This window comes from Triturus cristatus, chromosome 8, assembly GCF_964204655.1.
Source record: "Triturus cristatus chromosome 8, aTriCri1.1, whole genome shotgun sequence".
NCBI lineage: Eukaryota > Metazoa > Chordata > Amphibia > Caudata > Salamandridae > Triturus > Triturus cristatus.
The window spans coordinates 49,339,900-49,355,764 of record NC_140591.1 but is presented as its reverse complement, the minus strand read 5'-3'; the positions used below and the strand labels follow the sequence as shown (position 1 = coordinate 49,355,764).

Here is a 15,865-nt window from a genome sequence, read left to right as displayed (position 1 = left end):
TACTCTCAGCAATCAGTGTCACAATCTCTCTCCAATGCTCCTTTATCCCATGCCATATGGAAGAAATCAACCTGTGATGGTTGGCTCTTGGGGCTCTAGTGTTCCAGGGACATTTGTACCATCCTGTAAGGCGGGAGGTAGGTCTGGCGCAAATAGTTAAACTGCGTGCATTTAAAAAGTAGGTTTCTCATAACCGTTTCAATGTATACAAGAGCACTGCACCATTTGCCCCCAGTCACCTCTCTTCCTATTTTCTACCCCCCATTTCAAATTCACAGCCGAGATATCTCTATAATCGGCAGGAGTCAATCCCAGTGTCTGGCCACTCAAACTGCTCTGAGAGATCTATGTTCACAAACTATGTCGAACGGCGCACACCATCCCGATCACCTTCATCACCCAAACATTTCGTCATCCACTGGAGCGGAGATGCCACACAGTATCTCTCAATGTTTGGGGCACCAATTCCCCCACCGTTTAAGGGTCGCTTGATTGTTCCTACTAAAACATTTTATGAGCTCCACCTCATACCAACTTCTTTCAATTCCTTGAAGAATGGTCTCCTGATTACAATATGTAAGGCCAGAAAAAAAACAAAAAAAATATAGGCAGCACCAGCATTTTCGCTATTGCTACTTGAACCATGGGGAAAGAGAGGACATTGACATTAAAATGAACAGACTGCCTGCATGGAGTTATATGCAGACAACGTCCTTTTATTTATTTATTTATTTTTTTTAATGACAGACCCATGGATCTCTGGCCCACATATCCTGCAGATGCCGCGAGTCTTTGTCCCGACCCTGAGCTTCATACCAACCCCTCTAAATCTGTACTGTTCCCGGTGTGTGGTAACCAGGGTAGAGGTACATGGGCAGCCCAGTTGACACACGCGGAGGGATTTAAATACTTTGGTATCTTCATGTCTCTTTGTCCAAAGATTTCATGGGCACATAACATAAATCCACTTCTCGTTGGCCTCCGAGATGAGACAACAATATAGTAATCTCTTCCCCTCTCACTGTTTGGACGCTCAATAATTTTTAAGATCGTCTTTTTACCTAGAATACTTTATCGGTTACAGAACTTCCCATACCACATACCGCGATCATGGTTCGCGCAAATAAACGCCATCCATAATAAATTCCTATCGATTGGAGGGGCAGTCCGGGTGGCAATACAAACCTGTGCACAATCAACGTATTGCAGTGGCATCGCAGCGGTGGACGTATACTCTTATTACACTGCCTCCCATTTATTAATCATAAATGAATGGTGGTATAACACACCAATGGACCCGGCGTTCGCACTGGAGCATGCAGAGATGGAGAGTGTCCCCCTCCTTCGGCTACTATACAGTAGCCAGAGCCTAGACTATCTACCTCATGCCAGCAGAACAGCGGCTCGGCTCTGGAGGTATACTGTAGGGCAAATGGGGTGGCGTGGGCGCCTGACACAGGCGACTCCCCTATGGCACGGCACCCACCTGCGCCAGGTGGCGGCTTTAACAGGATTCCGCAAATGGGACCTGGTGGGCATATCCACACTTGGAGATGTTATGAAGGGCACTGCTTTAAAGTCCTTCCAGCAGTTACAGGTAGAATTCCAATTGCATAAAACGCAATTCTATAAATACCTTCAAGTGAGTCGTGCTCTCACTCTCATGATTCTCACCCTGGACAACCTTCCAGAGTTTTACCCCCTTGAAGGCCGCCTTCTCATGGGGGTGAAACTCGGGCCCATAAAATCCGACAGATTTATCGGACTTTGACGACAGCCTCCAGAACGACCGTACACAAGACTAGAGGGGCGTGGCAGGAAGATATACCAGACTTAACTGATGAGGACTGGGCCGAGGCCATAACTAGTCCCTGGGGTGCGGCCGTGTCCTCTCGATACCGCCTCATCAAATTTAAATACGTACACCGAGTATATTATATACACGACTGTCTCTGGAGGACGGGGGTTATTCAATCCCCCCACATGTTTACGCTGCGAAACAGATGAGGGAACATTTATACATACGGTCTGGAATTGTACCACTATACAGCCCTTTTGGCGTAAAGTCTCAACTTCCCCGGGTTGGGTATTATCCTGGGATCTTCCATGCAACTCTAAATGGGGGGGCATCGGTATAAACAACATCTGCTCTTTCTGGCCCTCACTATTGCTAAGCGTGATATCGCTCAGTTATGGAAGAGGACCTCTCCCCCCGATGTTAGGGAAATGGCAAAAAGAACTAGATAGATGCATGGGCGCAGAGATTGCGGTATTCCCAGCGCGAGGCTGCCATAGGAAACACTAGAAAATATGGTCCAGATGGACAACATATTAGGGTATCGATCTCCCCCCCCTTTCCTCTCAGACCCCTTGATGAGTGAACCTATCCACACTTCCTTGACCACAACATGCCACATATTATATCTTATCTCCTATACAGGTACTCAAACATACTTACTAAAATGCAGGGGTAATGGAACGGTCTGTGCAAAGTTTTTGTTGTAACATATGCAAACTGTAGTTAATACTGTGCACACGCTTGGTACTTTTGAAATATCTTATCCTACCCTAATGGTACCATAAAAAGTCAATAAAATGGGTTAAAAAAAAAAAAGAAAATGAACAGACTGCCATATTGCTGTAACCACCCCTACCAACCAAGGTTGACTGTCATCAGTTAACCATCGGTAGGATAGTTTTGACCTCTTAATTCTTAAAGGCGTCTGGCTCCCACTTTAGTCATGCAATGGTTGGTTCTGGCTCGGCCATGGGCCTGTGAGGAAATAGACCATAATTTCCCAGTGTACCTGGAGACTAGAAATAATTCCAAACTTAGTCTTGGCAGTAGGAAGGCCGTTTACTTGGACCTTCAAGAACCAAAGTCCATCATCATCATCATCATTATGTGGCCTATCTGGTAACTATATACCCCAGTTCCGACCACACTCTGTCGCAGCGCAATAAAGAGGCTCCACTGCCATTGTGAAAAGCAGTGGCGAGAGCGGACACTCATGCCTTGTCCCCCTGTATAAATAAGCCCACTGTGTCATAATTATCTTTCCGGTTCGTACCCCTCCCAGTGGTTGAGTGTATAACAACCCAATCCACTTCCAGAATCCATGCTCTGAGCCCCATTTTTAGGTCTCGCTAGCGTTGCAGCACATGCGCTGCTCACTTTGCGAGGCATGCAGTATATACTATAGCGTGGAAGCTCCGTGTAAGCTCCACCCACTCTCCGCTCATCTTTTGTATTGGCTTAGGTCTTAAATGCAGCCTTCCCGTTGGTTTTAGGCTTGTTAGTCCCTCCTCCTGACGGCCATGTTGTCATTTGTGTCCTTCCATGGCTAATGGCCCCTTTACTGTCAACACTATTTGGTTCCTGTGCCTCCCCCCGTCCCCTCCTGCAGTCCTCGACTTCTCCACCCACCACCACTCCCGGTTGTGCTTTTTTGCTCGCCCGTACTCCCTTTTAAAATGCAATAGGACTCGCGTAATTGCGAGTTTTTACATTGCAAATGCTTGTTTTTAAAAGTAGTGCCTTACATAGTACGCATGCGCGCCAAAAGTGCAACGTGCTTTGTTTATATTCAGTGCGCTATGCGCGCTTTCAATTTCGATGCTGCCGGGACACTTGCGATCATTTGTTTATTCATTAGTTAACAAATAGTCCCCTTTCTATGTCCATGACGCCGTTTCCCATCGCTTGCTTCCAGATATACTGCGCAGACTCGAAGACGAAATTCACGGCCATCGATGCTGGTCAGTAGGTATCTGACTGTCGTTCAGCCTATATTGACCCCTTCCCCCTGTGCACCAACCAACCTATGCTTACTGTGCAACACAATTGCTAAAGTCATAAAGACGTTAACGACGTCTTTAAATGTAGGCTGAATTCTGGGAATTTCTTGAGGGTAAATATTAATAAATTTTAAAAAAACACACTTAATTGGTCACATTTATAGCATATTTCAAAAGATGGAATATGTTGGGTTCAACACGGAGAGTAGGCATGTCCGTGCCGCGCTATTTGGGATCTCAATAAAATAACAAATAACAAGCAGTTAAGGAAAAAAGTGCGATGTCGGTTGCCTTGAGACAGGCCTGTGCTGGGCTGTTTAAGGACCCTTGTAAACACAACAAACAGACTCTTGCTTACTGACCACCTTCCCTCGCCAAGCTGCAACCTGTCCCAAAGGTATGCAGAGGAAAGTCTCTTCACGCACACACTTTTACCTCCCATGCACTCTTTTTGTCTCTCCTTCCTCTCACACACACTCTATCTTTCCGGTACAGAGCCACTGCCAGTTTCTTTCTCGCTTGAGGAGCAAGTTATGTTTCAGGGTCAAAAGCCTGTTTTTTCCCTCTAGGATGTAGGATTCCTCTTTGAGCTACAGGTTATTTTTTAGGAGCAAAGCTCATGTTCTCCCTCAGAAGTGCAAGCTACAGGCTCCCTCTCTTGCCTTTCTGAAATGCTGGCATCTCTGGGCTGCATGAGACAGGTCTTCCTCACTGAACTGAAGGGCACTTGTTCTCTCTCAAAAGTGCGACCTGTCTCTTAGGGCACACTCTTCATCTATATTGTGTGTGACGCATTCCTCAAAACATTTGCGGGCACAGGATCCATGCTTCCTATGTGATGTGTAAGTGCCACATCCCTCCTTCAAATGAAGGCCACAGGCTCCTTCTCGGAGTTGTAATCTCCCTCACTGAAGTTCTAGGTGTAGAATCCCTCTCTAATGTGCAGGGCACATGCTATCTCTCTAAGGTGCAGAATCCTTCTCCCCACAGACAGGCTGCACCTCCCTCTTTAAGGTGCAGGATTGAGACTCACTCTGATGTTCAGACTGACTCTTGTCCAGGCACAAGCTCGCTAACACAGGGGCAATTGGTATCTGTGGTGCAGGGCCATTACCTCGCTCTGAGATGCAAGCTTCTGACAACGCTGGTTACGGGTGCTACAGGTCGTATTAAATGCCTAAAAGCTAAAAATCATGTGGGGCGACTGAAGACTACCTCAATAACAACATTTACATATGTTAGGTAGGCTCTGCATAATGAGACCCTTTCCCCAGCACAGGTACAACTTGCTTAGTCGATGTTGGGCGAGTGTCACAGCTCAACATTATATAATAATGGACTTCCTTTGCCATGTCCGGGTTAAAGTGTTTAAAGCCCCCAAGCCCTTGCTGTGTGAGTCTGCGAGGAAAGCAGTCCTCTCATCAGAACATGCACATCCGCTTCAGCTTCCATCACCAGTAAAACAAGCTTATGCAAAGTTAGAGCTCGCCTATTTGAGAACTGTTGGCTTTGTCAATATTTTTTTTTTGTGATGTTCTACAGCATCGCATCTGCTGTGCAACATGGATGAAAGTAAAAAAAAAAAAAAAAAGTGTTATAGCGCACTCAACACTGGCCGTATCATATCGCTTTTTTTACTTTTCACCATGCTGCACAGGTCTGCACAATTCTATGTACATGATATGTACAAGATAGCAAAAAACTGACAGAGCCAAAAAGCTCTACTATTTGGCTTCCTCAGTCTTTTCAAAGATTCGTTGGCTCTGCCAATGTTAGTTCTTTTTTACTTCCCAACTCTAGATTCAGATCCTGACAATTCACGTTTTTCATATCTATAAATATGTGGCCCTGAACACTTTCAGAGAGACGGCAACCACTGCTTCAAGACCTCAGTAGTAGCAGCACTAGAATGCCATATCACTTACGTTGTTCACTTTTTAGGTCTTGCCTCGCATTGCAGCGTGCAAAGTGCTCTGTGCATTATAATCATAATTGTGCTGGGGCATTTAACGACATGTTCAAACCAAGTACCACAGTTAGGGACACAAGCAGGAAGTGCACTGTATTTAATCTAAAACGCGTTAAAATCTGTGTTGAGGCTTTAAAACCATAGGAAGGTAGTTCGGGCCCCTCGCTGTCATTAACTCAAAAAGTTCAGGCAACTCCAGCAAATAAAAAGCATTTTTAGGTCTAGCATTCGAAATCTCTTGTATATACTTTAGTATATATTTTAGCAGAGGTCAGTAAAATACCAGAATCACTTTAGCATTCTCTAGTTTCCAGTCTATATAAATTGTCTTCCACAAACACCCGTAGACAATAATATTTTTTTCAAATCTTGTATTTTTAGTGATATGACCACCGAAGGCCCTGCTTTTATATTAAAAACAGAGATTTGGACTATACCATTTCCCGCTGAAAGGCAATATTTCTCTCCATGTGTTCCCATACCTGCCGTGTCATGCAGTTTGGTGCTTACTTTCCCTCCATGTTAAATAACAGTAGATGTTTCAGCACCCAGGCTAATGTGCTGCATAGCTAAATACATATAAGGTCCCAAAGGCGAGACTGTTTGCATTGCAAATGCTTGTTTTCAAAGCTTCGAATAAGCATGCCCACAGCAGTGTGTCAAATGCCTTTTCGATATCAAGCGACGCAACTATCGCCCTCTGTTGGAATAGGGGAGTTGGTCAGCAATGTGGCAAATAGTGCCAATTTATCTTTCAGCATGACTATGAAGATATATGTGTGTGCTTGAGGAGGAGCATCAAGGCACATATGTGGACCTGAAGAAAATGCCCGTCTGGTGGCCTTCAAAACACTTGCACGCTTCTCACTCACTTGGGGACTGATCATCGTATCTTCTGCCATGGTCATCACTGCCCAAGGGACACAGATCTTCTTTTTCTTTTGCTCCTAATGAAAAGACAGCAGCTGCAATCACTGGACCTAAGAAACAGAAGGAGAATTCGAAGTGATGAACAGCTTCTTGAGTCATGGTCCAGTAAACAAAAATATAAACCCTCCGAGTTAATAACAATAGTAATTTCAGAAATAAAGAGCATACTTCCTGTGCAACAGCGGCCATCACCGCAAGCGGGTGCCAAGGGGACAAACTTTGTAAATACTTTATTACTGAAAAATAAGTGCAACAGGGCAAATAATATGACACAGACAAGAAATTGACATTCAGTTATAACCAACAACGGGCAGGCGTGAGGGACCTTGGAGGGAATCTCTGTGCAGCCAATGATTCCATGGTGAGGTCCACGTCATGATTTTGGTGGAGTTAAAGGACATTTTGTTGTTGGCAAGAGTGCTAGGAGTATGCTTCTAGGACTGAAACAGCAGCAGCTGTGGAAACTTAGGGACAGGTGGAGAGGCGAGGCAGGGTGAAGAGCAAAATAGGTGTGGGTTTTGGGAGTGTTTGAAAGGAAAGGATGTCTGTTGCGGCACTGTTGTGTAGATATTATGAATGCGGCATTTGCATGAAGCTAACCTAGCCAAAACGGCAGCCTAGATAACAGATATATCTGAGAAGGCGTCCATGGGAGACAAGAAGATACAGAAAAGTAGCTTGAGAGCTGGCTGGCAGCTATTTACTGAAATCCATCCCAAGTAAAGTGCAAGCCACCGACCAAGGTTGCAAGAGAGGTTTCAGCTGACAGCATAGAAACAAATGAGGCAGAATCTACAATAGTGCCAACCGTGCAAGTAAAATATTTAGGGTTCACAGTGGATTCCTATCTAATGCCTCTCATGTTTCATATATAAGCTTTAAGCAGCACTTAGTGGTTTCCTTATTCATTTCTAAATTACACTATTCAAAATAATTGTATGCAGCCACTCCAGCTACCTACTGAGTTACTTAAAGTTCACAATACAACAATGCACATGGTGGAGGTGCCTGTGAATTCTGATCATACTTCCCTCATCTAACACCACACCGAGGGGGGCCTGTGAAACGTGATCATACTTCCCACATACACCACCACACAGTGGGGGGCCTGTGAAGCGTGATCATACATCCCACATACAACACCACACGGTGGGGGGCCTGTGAAACAATCATACTTCCCTCATCCAACACCACACGGTGGGGGGGCCTGTGAAACGTGATCATACTTCCCACATACACCACCACACGGTGGGGGGCCTGTGAAGCATGATCATACATCCCACATACAACACCACACGGGGGGCCTGTGAAGCGTGATCATACTTCCCTCATCCAACAGACACTGCACTGGCTGCCAATGGGTGCTGGAATCAAATTCCAAAGACTCTTCCGTGCACACAATGGTTTGCTGTGCATTGTTCTCACACAATTCAACATGAAAATGGCAGCAAAGATCACCAGCCAATTACTTCCCTGTCGCTCTCCTCTTTCAAATAAGTACAAAGAGGAGATGGGCTCAGAGGAACCCACTGACTGACCTCCCAGAGGAAATCACTGAAGATCCTTGTCATTTCAGACTTAGGACCGGATTTAAAGTTTGGCAGAGAATTGACTTTCGGGAAAGTGGAGGACATGAACTCCGCTGTCCCAAGGGTACTCTGCCTGCCAAATTTAGAGATGACCAGGGCTGTGTGGTCATGTCTGTACATTCAAAGGAACCGCTGTCACAGCAATTCCTTTCAATACATTAAAGTAATGTGTATGGCTGCCCATGGTTTAATGGCCGTATACCAAACTATTGACTTTTTTGGGGGGTTTTCAACACTAAGTTCTCTAAGTGGGAGCTTGTTTTCTAAAAACAAAAAAGCGAATGACCCCTACGCCCTAGGTGAGCTGTCTCCATGGGCATGGGGGGGTGGGGGGGTCATTAGAACTACGTTATCATGGCGGTGACGGACAAAAAACAAAACAAAAAAAGCTATACAGCGTTCAGCCTTATTACTGTAACCTAAGTAGGGTGGACAGTGTAATGTTCTTCCTCCGACAGCCTCTCCCATGATGGGCCGTCTGAGGAAGTATTCCATCGACACAGCCAACAGCAGCTCCATCTGCAGAATACTTAAAGTTCGCCCATCTCTAAATGAGGCAGGCAGACTGAGGGTTTAGTGGGCAGAGTACTCTGTCACTTTTGCAAGGCAGTCCAACTCTAAACCGGTCCTTAAGCATGCCAACAGGTTGCCCTACCTCCTGCCACTCCTCCTGTATTTCAATGCTCTTTCCAGTACTTTGCAACCCAACAGCATCACCATAAAATCAGTAACCATGCGTACCTATAATCATAATACAGTAGTATTTTGTTGAAACGGCCATACTCTATCAATGATTGACACAGGAATCAGATTGCACAAACATTCCTCTTGGAGATTACATTTCTAGTATTCATGAAATATATGGTAACTGTGATATAAACAAATCACACATCTAACAGTATGATTTATGTCTATCTTCGAACCAAAAGAGTATTACGCTTGCAAATACTATTTAAAGGTGCTCAAACAAGGTTACACTCCCTGCTACCATTGAGGTGTCCATTGGACTGGCAATCCCAGTCCAAAAACAGGGTAATTATTATATGACATTGGCACACTCAACAATTTTGTTACTTGTAGGAAAAAATTAAGTAGTTTAAATCACATCGGTGCAACGGGTGATCTGGTGTCTGGGAAAATACATGTTTCTTAGTTATAATGAGTCAAGGAAAGTTTAAAGACCTATTTCAAAACTTATTATGGAGGACCGTACACCGGCAAATTGTCCGCTAACATAAAGAGCGCAAATGTCAGACAATACATGCAGCGCAACTTTACCCAGTGACATCAAGACCTGGTGAATTTCCTTCATCACATTTGCATAAAGGGTCTTCTGCCATTTGTGTAAAAGTTCCCACTCCAGTTGTGAGAAACAGGCAACAACATCCTGAAACGTGAGCAGCGTCTGAAAGAAGGATTATTATATTATACTACATTTAAAACATCCTCATACACAGCCAGGCATTATGAAGAAGAAAGTGTGGCCATTTGACGCAGGGGTATTCTTTGCACTAACTATTCCATCTCACAATGATAACATGATAGCGATGGCTCCCGATAGGCCACACTTTGTACTCACAACAAAGCCCAGTGCTTGCTCTTCCTCCACCCCATCAAGGCCTAGCTGGTACAAGCCAGAAAAGAGCACCTATTGGTGGTGTTTTACTGAGTGTCACGTGTCACTGATAAGCCAAACCAGTGTTCAAAAATTGGAACAAATACACATATGCCAAAAAGGTTGATACATTTTATAACTACATCTAAATTGTTTGACACTGGTGGCCCATTATAAATTGTGTCTGACCCAGTGGCTGTTCCATGAAACTGGATAAACTGAATAAAACAAAAGCTTTGTGGGACATCATTTTTTCAGCAGTTGCATGAATTTTAGGTGGATGCTTTGCAACCTTAATTTCATGTTTCAGGGCTTGGATTTCCCTGTAGAGTTTCTATTATCGCTTAAATCTTAATTTTCGGTTATTCGTAAGAGTTTAATAGAGGGTGGCAGACAGGAACGCTTATATAGTCTCCCTACAAAAGGCTCAGAGACAGTCTTGAACATCCTGCTTTGTGCCATTAGCAGTTAGTTTTGCTTTCTCTTCTAAAGCCTTCACACACAATGCTCCAATGTTCTAGTTTGCCAATTAGTAGGACCCAAACTAACAAGACCCAATCTAAGTGGATTAAAATAAACTTGCAAGAAAATGATCACATAAGATGGGACTATCGGGATGAGTTCACTTAGAAGCAAAGATTACTGAATCTGTTGACTAGGCAAGGGTTAAGAGCGTGAAAAATACAGAGAGATGAAAGGGGTTTAGGTGACCTACAGATATTCAGTGAAGAGGATGTTGGTTTAAAGCCTGTTAAGCCACTAGAAGCCTGACACTCGATACAGAGTGTGTCAAAGGCACGGCAGGGCCATTCTTTTGTTAAATGAGCAATTAGAGTGAGCGATAGTTGAGTGCCATCAATGTAAATTGTACATTTCAAAGTGTAGAGGGTGATAAGGTCTGCAGTGGCACAACAAATAGTACAGGAGAGAAATCAAAAACAAAACATGCAACTTTCATTATTAAAGGAAAGTTCTAATTCAAAAAGAAAAGAACTTACAATCGTGCTTTCACTGGTCTTGCTCCAAGAATTTGGAACGCTCTTCCTCCAGAGATCAGATCAAACCCATCCACTGCATCTTTCAAGAAACAGTTCAAATGGCTAATCTTGAGTGAACACCAACAACATTAACCTGACTTACCTTCCCTAGACTCCTCTCTACCAGGATTTGATACTTCTTTTATTACGTGTTGTTTGAATTTTTGCTTTCCGTTTACTTGTTATATCGTTGTTATATCGTTCTATGGTCAAGCCGAAACTGTAATGGCCCCTCTGATCGGGCTGACTCTCCTGCCCCTTGACCTGATTGTTCCCCCTTTGTTTGACCTTGTGAATACTTCACAACTGCATTTGTTCCATTGTGTTGTTTTATTCTTGCTCTCCTGCCCCTTGACCTGATTGTTCCCCCTTTGTTTGACCTTGTGATTACTTCACAACTGCATTTGTTCCATTGTGTTGTTTTATTCTTGCTTTCGACACTTTGTACAGTGCTCTGATACCCATAAGGGTCATGTTTGCGCTTTATAAAACCTTTCAAATAAATAAATAACTAAATAAAGGTATCCTCTATAAAAAGAGCCTGTCAGTCGAGCTACTGTTATCTGAATCAGTGGATTTATCTGACTTGCTTGGGGTAAAGTTAATAATGTCTAATGCCTGCTGGGTGATTCTGTCAGTATACCGCCCACCAAAGTCTACCCCGCTTTTCTACGACCTTTTCGGACCCATCATGTCGGACCTGTGTACCCGATACACGAAAATCTTGGTGACAGGAGATTTTAATTTGCATTGGGATAACCCCCACCGGGACTTGGCCACACGACAATTGGATATTATGATGACCGCCCTGAGTTTTACACAACTTGTCGACACTCCCACACACATTAAAGGCCATATTCTTGACCTTGTGTGGACGACAGACACAAATGTCACTCTTAAAGATGTTACTCACTGCATATGGTCAGATCACCATCTAGTCTCTTGTAAGATACCCATTGATGGCCATATACATATTACATCATCAGAAACCAGGAGTACCCGTAATTGGACCGATGTTGATTTAATGGCCTTAACTAAGGTACTACTGCCATTGAATCAATCCTCAAATTTGGAACGTAGTCTGGACCAAGAATATACGGGTCTAATACAGAGCCTGGCCCAGGCCATCGACCAAATAGCGCCAGTAAAAACACAGCTGATAAGGGGTGCTGGTAAGGGGGCTCCCTGGTTCACGCCTCTATTAAGGGAACATAAAAGAAAGCTCAGAGCCTTGGAAAGGGGTTGGAGGAAAACCAAGCAAGACACAGCTAGAAGCCTCTACAAAGCCTCCCTTAATTCTTATAAAAAGCTTACCGCTCTAGCTAAAGCGGAATATTATGAGTCCCGGCTAAATAAGGCAGCCAACATTCAGAAAGAGACTTTTAAAATCCTGTCAGAGCTAAGCAAAAAATCTGACAATTCCAAGTCCCCTATAGACTGTAACTCCTTTCAGGCGTACTTTCTAGAAAAAGTGAAGGCCATTATCACGGAAATAAAGAGTGGGTTGTTAAACGGAACTGCCACAACTTCAACCTCGCATAATCTAGCTGGCTGTACTATTACAGCATTTCCAGAGCTGGATGAGTTGAGTCTGGAGAAACTGATGGGAAAAACTAAATCTGGCTCTCCAGCGGATCCGTGCCCACCCAGCGTCTTTCGTGTAGCCCGTCCTCTATTGGAGAAATGTATCATGTCTCTCCTCAATAGATCTCTGGAAACAGGGTATATACCGGTGGAATTCAAGGAGGCACGTGTAAGGCCACTGCTGAAGAAACCCGGTGCGGATCCTGCAGTGCTAAAGAACTACAGGCCTATTTCCCAACTGCCTTTCCTCTCCAAAATACTTGAACAACATGTATTAAAATCCCTGTCCCTGTATCTGGAATCTCACCACCTACTCCATGAGCGGCAGGCAGGATTTCGAGCTCATCACAGCACCGAGTTGGTGATGCTCTCGGTGCTGGATGAATTAAGAGGCATGGCTGACCATAAGAAACCGAGCGCCCTGATTCTGTTAGATCTATCAGCGGCGTTCGATACGGTCAGTCATGCCTTGCTTTTGGAGAGATTGAGAGACTTTGGGATCAAAGGTCTGGCCTTTAAGTGGTTGCAATCCTTCCTTTTGGGAAGAACGCAAAGGATACAACTGGGGGAACACACATCTGAGGTGGGGACCCTGGAATGCGGGGTGCCACAGGGCTCTGCCCTATCCCCACTGTTATTTAATATCTACCTACAACCGCTGATTGCATCACTGGCCAGTAGGGGCTGCAGAGTCTTTAACTACGCGGACGACACTCAGCTGTTGCTGAGTGTCGATAATTCAAGTACCGCACAACTCAATGCCCAGAACATATTGAGGTACACTGTGCAATGGATGACTGGAAACCTATTAAAGATCAATCCAGACAAGACCGAGGTATTGGTGATTCCTTCTACCGCCTCACCCTGGAGTGACCTCTATTGGCCAGCTGAGTTGGGCCCTGCTCCAAAACCAAGCATGAACGTAAAGAGTTTGGGGATCAAACTGGATTGCGACTTGTCAATGGCCAGTCAAATTTCATCTGTGGTGGGGAGCTGTACAAACATCATCCGACAGCTACGAAAGTTAACCCCGGTCCTCTCCCAGTCAATGATGCGCTCAATTGTAGCAGCAACTGTCATCTCAAGGATAGACTACGGAAACGCTCTCTACCTTGGCCTACCCAAAACTCTTACTAACAGGCTGCAGGTCGTGATGAATGATGCTGCACGACTAATTTTTAGACTCCCAAGGAGAACTAAGACCTCTCCCCTGTTACACAGCTTGCATTGGCTCCCCATTAAAGAGCGCGTGGAATTCAAAAACGTATGCACAGTCCATAAGGCAATCTATGGTCAGGCACCAGCTTACATCACTGAGCGTCTGGCGGTGTACAGTCCAGTGAGAACACTTAGATCCTCAGACTCTCAGCTTTTGGTCTGCCCCCGTTACAAACTTGTAACTAAGGGAGGAAGAGCCTTCTCTGTATTAGTCCCTCAGCTATGGAACACACTGCCTGAGGTGATGCGCAGGGAGGGGAATCTTCTGCGATTTAGAAGGACGCTAAAAACATTGCTGTTTAAAAGAACCCTGGGAGTAAATTAGATCAAAAAGTGCCTCTCATTCTGTGTTTGCCGAGTTTGTCGTCTGTCACCATCGATTTCCGCGCGCCTAGAGACCTGTAGGTGATTGGGCGCGATATAAATCCAAAATAACAATAACAATAACAATAACAACAACACTGATAGAGCCAGATTTCCCAAGATTAAGCATTGCTTCGTTTTGTGTTTCAGACAGACTGCATTTAAATTGGCACGTATATTTTGGTGCAAGTGAAAACACATGGCACATGAAATATGAAATGAGGCCTATTCAAATGCTTTGTAAAAGGGGCACTTTTGGTGCATGCAAAGTGAAAGACGTAAAATGAGGCCTGGTCAAAATGCTTTCGGTCTGAAGTGCTTGTGCTGAATTAACATGCGTTTTAGCAGGGTACAGAAACTCGTGATTGCAGTTTTCCTTTTTAGCTTTGAAGATAAAATGGAATGTGTTCTCTCCTCCCAGCTCCTTTCCCCTATAATCTACACTCCCTCTTCCCGTCTCAATAGACTCTGGCTTTGTTGCATATTTAGACAATGCATATTCAGTTCATAACACATCTTTTTATAATGTGTATTAATTAATCAACCAACACTACACGTGGGGCAAAAGCATTTTGCATGAAAACCTATCTAAAACATTAGAGCATGTTGCTATAAGTATGAGTTAACTGCCTGCGCTTTGAAAATGTGAACTGGTGCATGTTTATGCTATGTTATTCATTGCACGTTTTTGCATGCTGTGCACAAATAATACAAAAGCTGCTTTAAATTAATAGCTTTTGCTAGGTAATAACTAATACAGGGTACTAGTATGGGGGAGATAAACATAATGGGTTTTATTTCATAAATTAATACTCTTTTGTGTTGGTTTTGTTTTGACCTACCATAAAATGGCTGCCTGGAAATCCAGCAGGGCTGAGAATTGTACGGAATGAGAGACGCATGCACAGAACCAGCTTGCCTCAAGTGAAGACACATGGGTCAAGGCCACAGTGAACTGTACATTCTTGTTATCGTGCCAATGTACCAGTGTTTGTTGTAAAGTGTCATTCCTGTGTGCTATGTGAAAGAGACAGGAAATTGAGAGATACATTTAGCTGCAGGAAATGTTCTTACTGATACATATTATGTATTTTGTTCTTAGCATTAAGTCCCTTAGGGGGCATGTCAGCTTTTAGGGCTAGAAGAGATAGGAGGAGAGGGAACAGAGGAGACCAGACATCATATGGGTTAGGTACGTGAACGTCGCGGGTGCAGCCTGGGAGGAGAATGCGTCGGAGGAGAGACAGAGGGAGGTGGGGGTTCTTGCTCATATTTTTATCCAGAGAGTCCTTGCACATCATATTTTTGGCAAGGCAGATCACATTCCTCTGTGGTCTTGTGAAGGGCGGCCTGTCTGTCTCTGTGAAGCACAGAGAGGCAGATTGAACAGACCAGGGCAGAGAGTACAGCTGATCAATCAATCAATCAGATCATTTGTAAAGTGCACTACTTACCCGTGAGGGTTTCAAGGTGCTGGGGGGGGGGGGGGGGGGAGGGTTGGGGGAGTGCTGCTGCTACTGGTCGAAGAGCCAGGTCTTGAGTCGTTTCCTGAAGGTCAGAAGGTCTTCGGTTTGTTGAAGGTTGAGGGGGAGGGTGTTCCAGGTCTTGGCAGCGTGGTGGGAGAAGGACCTGCCTCCGGTTGTGGTTCTACGGATGCGCGGGACCGTGGCCAGGGCGTGGTCAGCGGAGCGGAGTTTCCTGTTGGGTACGTAGAAGGAGAGTCGGCTGTTGAGATAGGCTGGGCCGGTTTTGTGGAGTGCCT

The 15,865-nt window shown here is 44.6% G+C and overlaps 1 protein-coding gene across 2 annotated transcripts in view; it reads right to left on the bottom strand.

Annotated features, from left to right (window-relative positions):
* The window catches only part of LOC146800034 (uncharacterized), a 153,937-nt gene that overhangs the window by 132,414 nt on the left and 5,658 nt on the right, over window positions 1-15,865 (bottom strand). For both annotated transcript variants that reach the window (XM_085620937.1, XM_085620935.1), the window contains exons 2-3: window positions 9,565-9,691; window positions 6,640-6,747 (exon numbers count right to left, since the gene is read on the bottom strand). In XM_085620937.1, coding sequence (XP_085477063.1) covers window positions 6,640-6,747; window positions 9,565-9,691 — 235 coding nt within the window. The remainder of the gene's footprint in view (window positions 1-6,639; window positions 6,748-9,564; window positions 9,692-15,865) is intronic.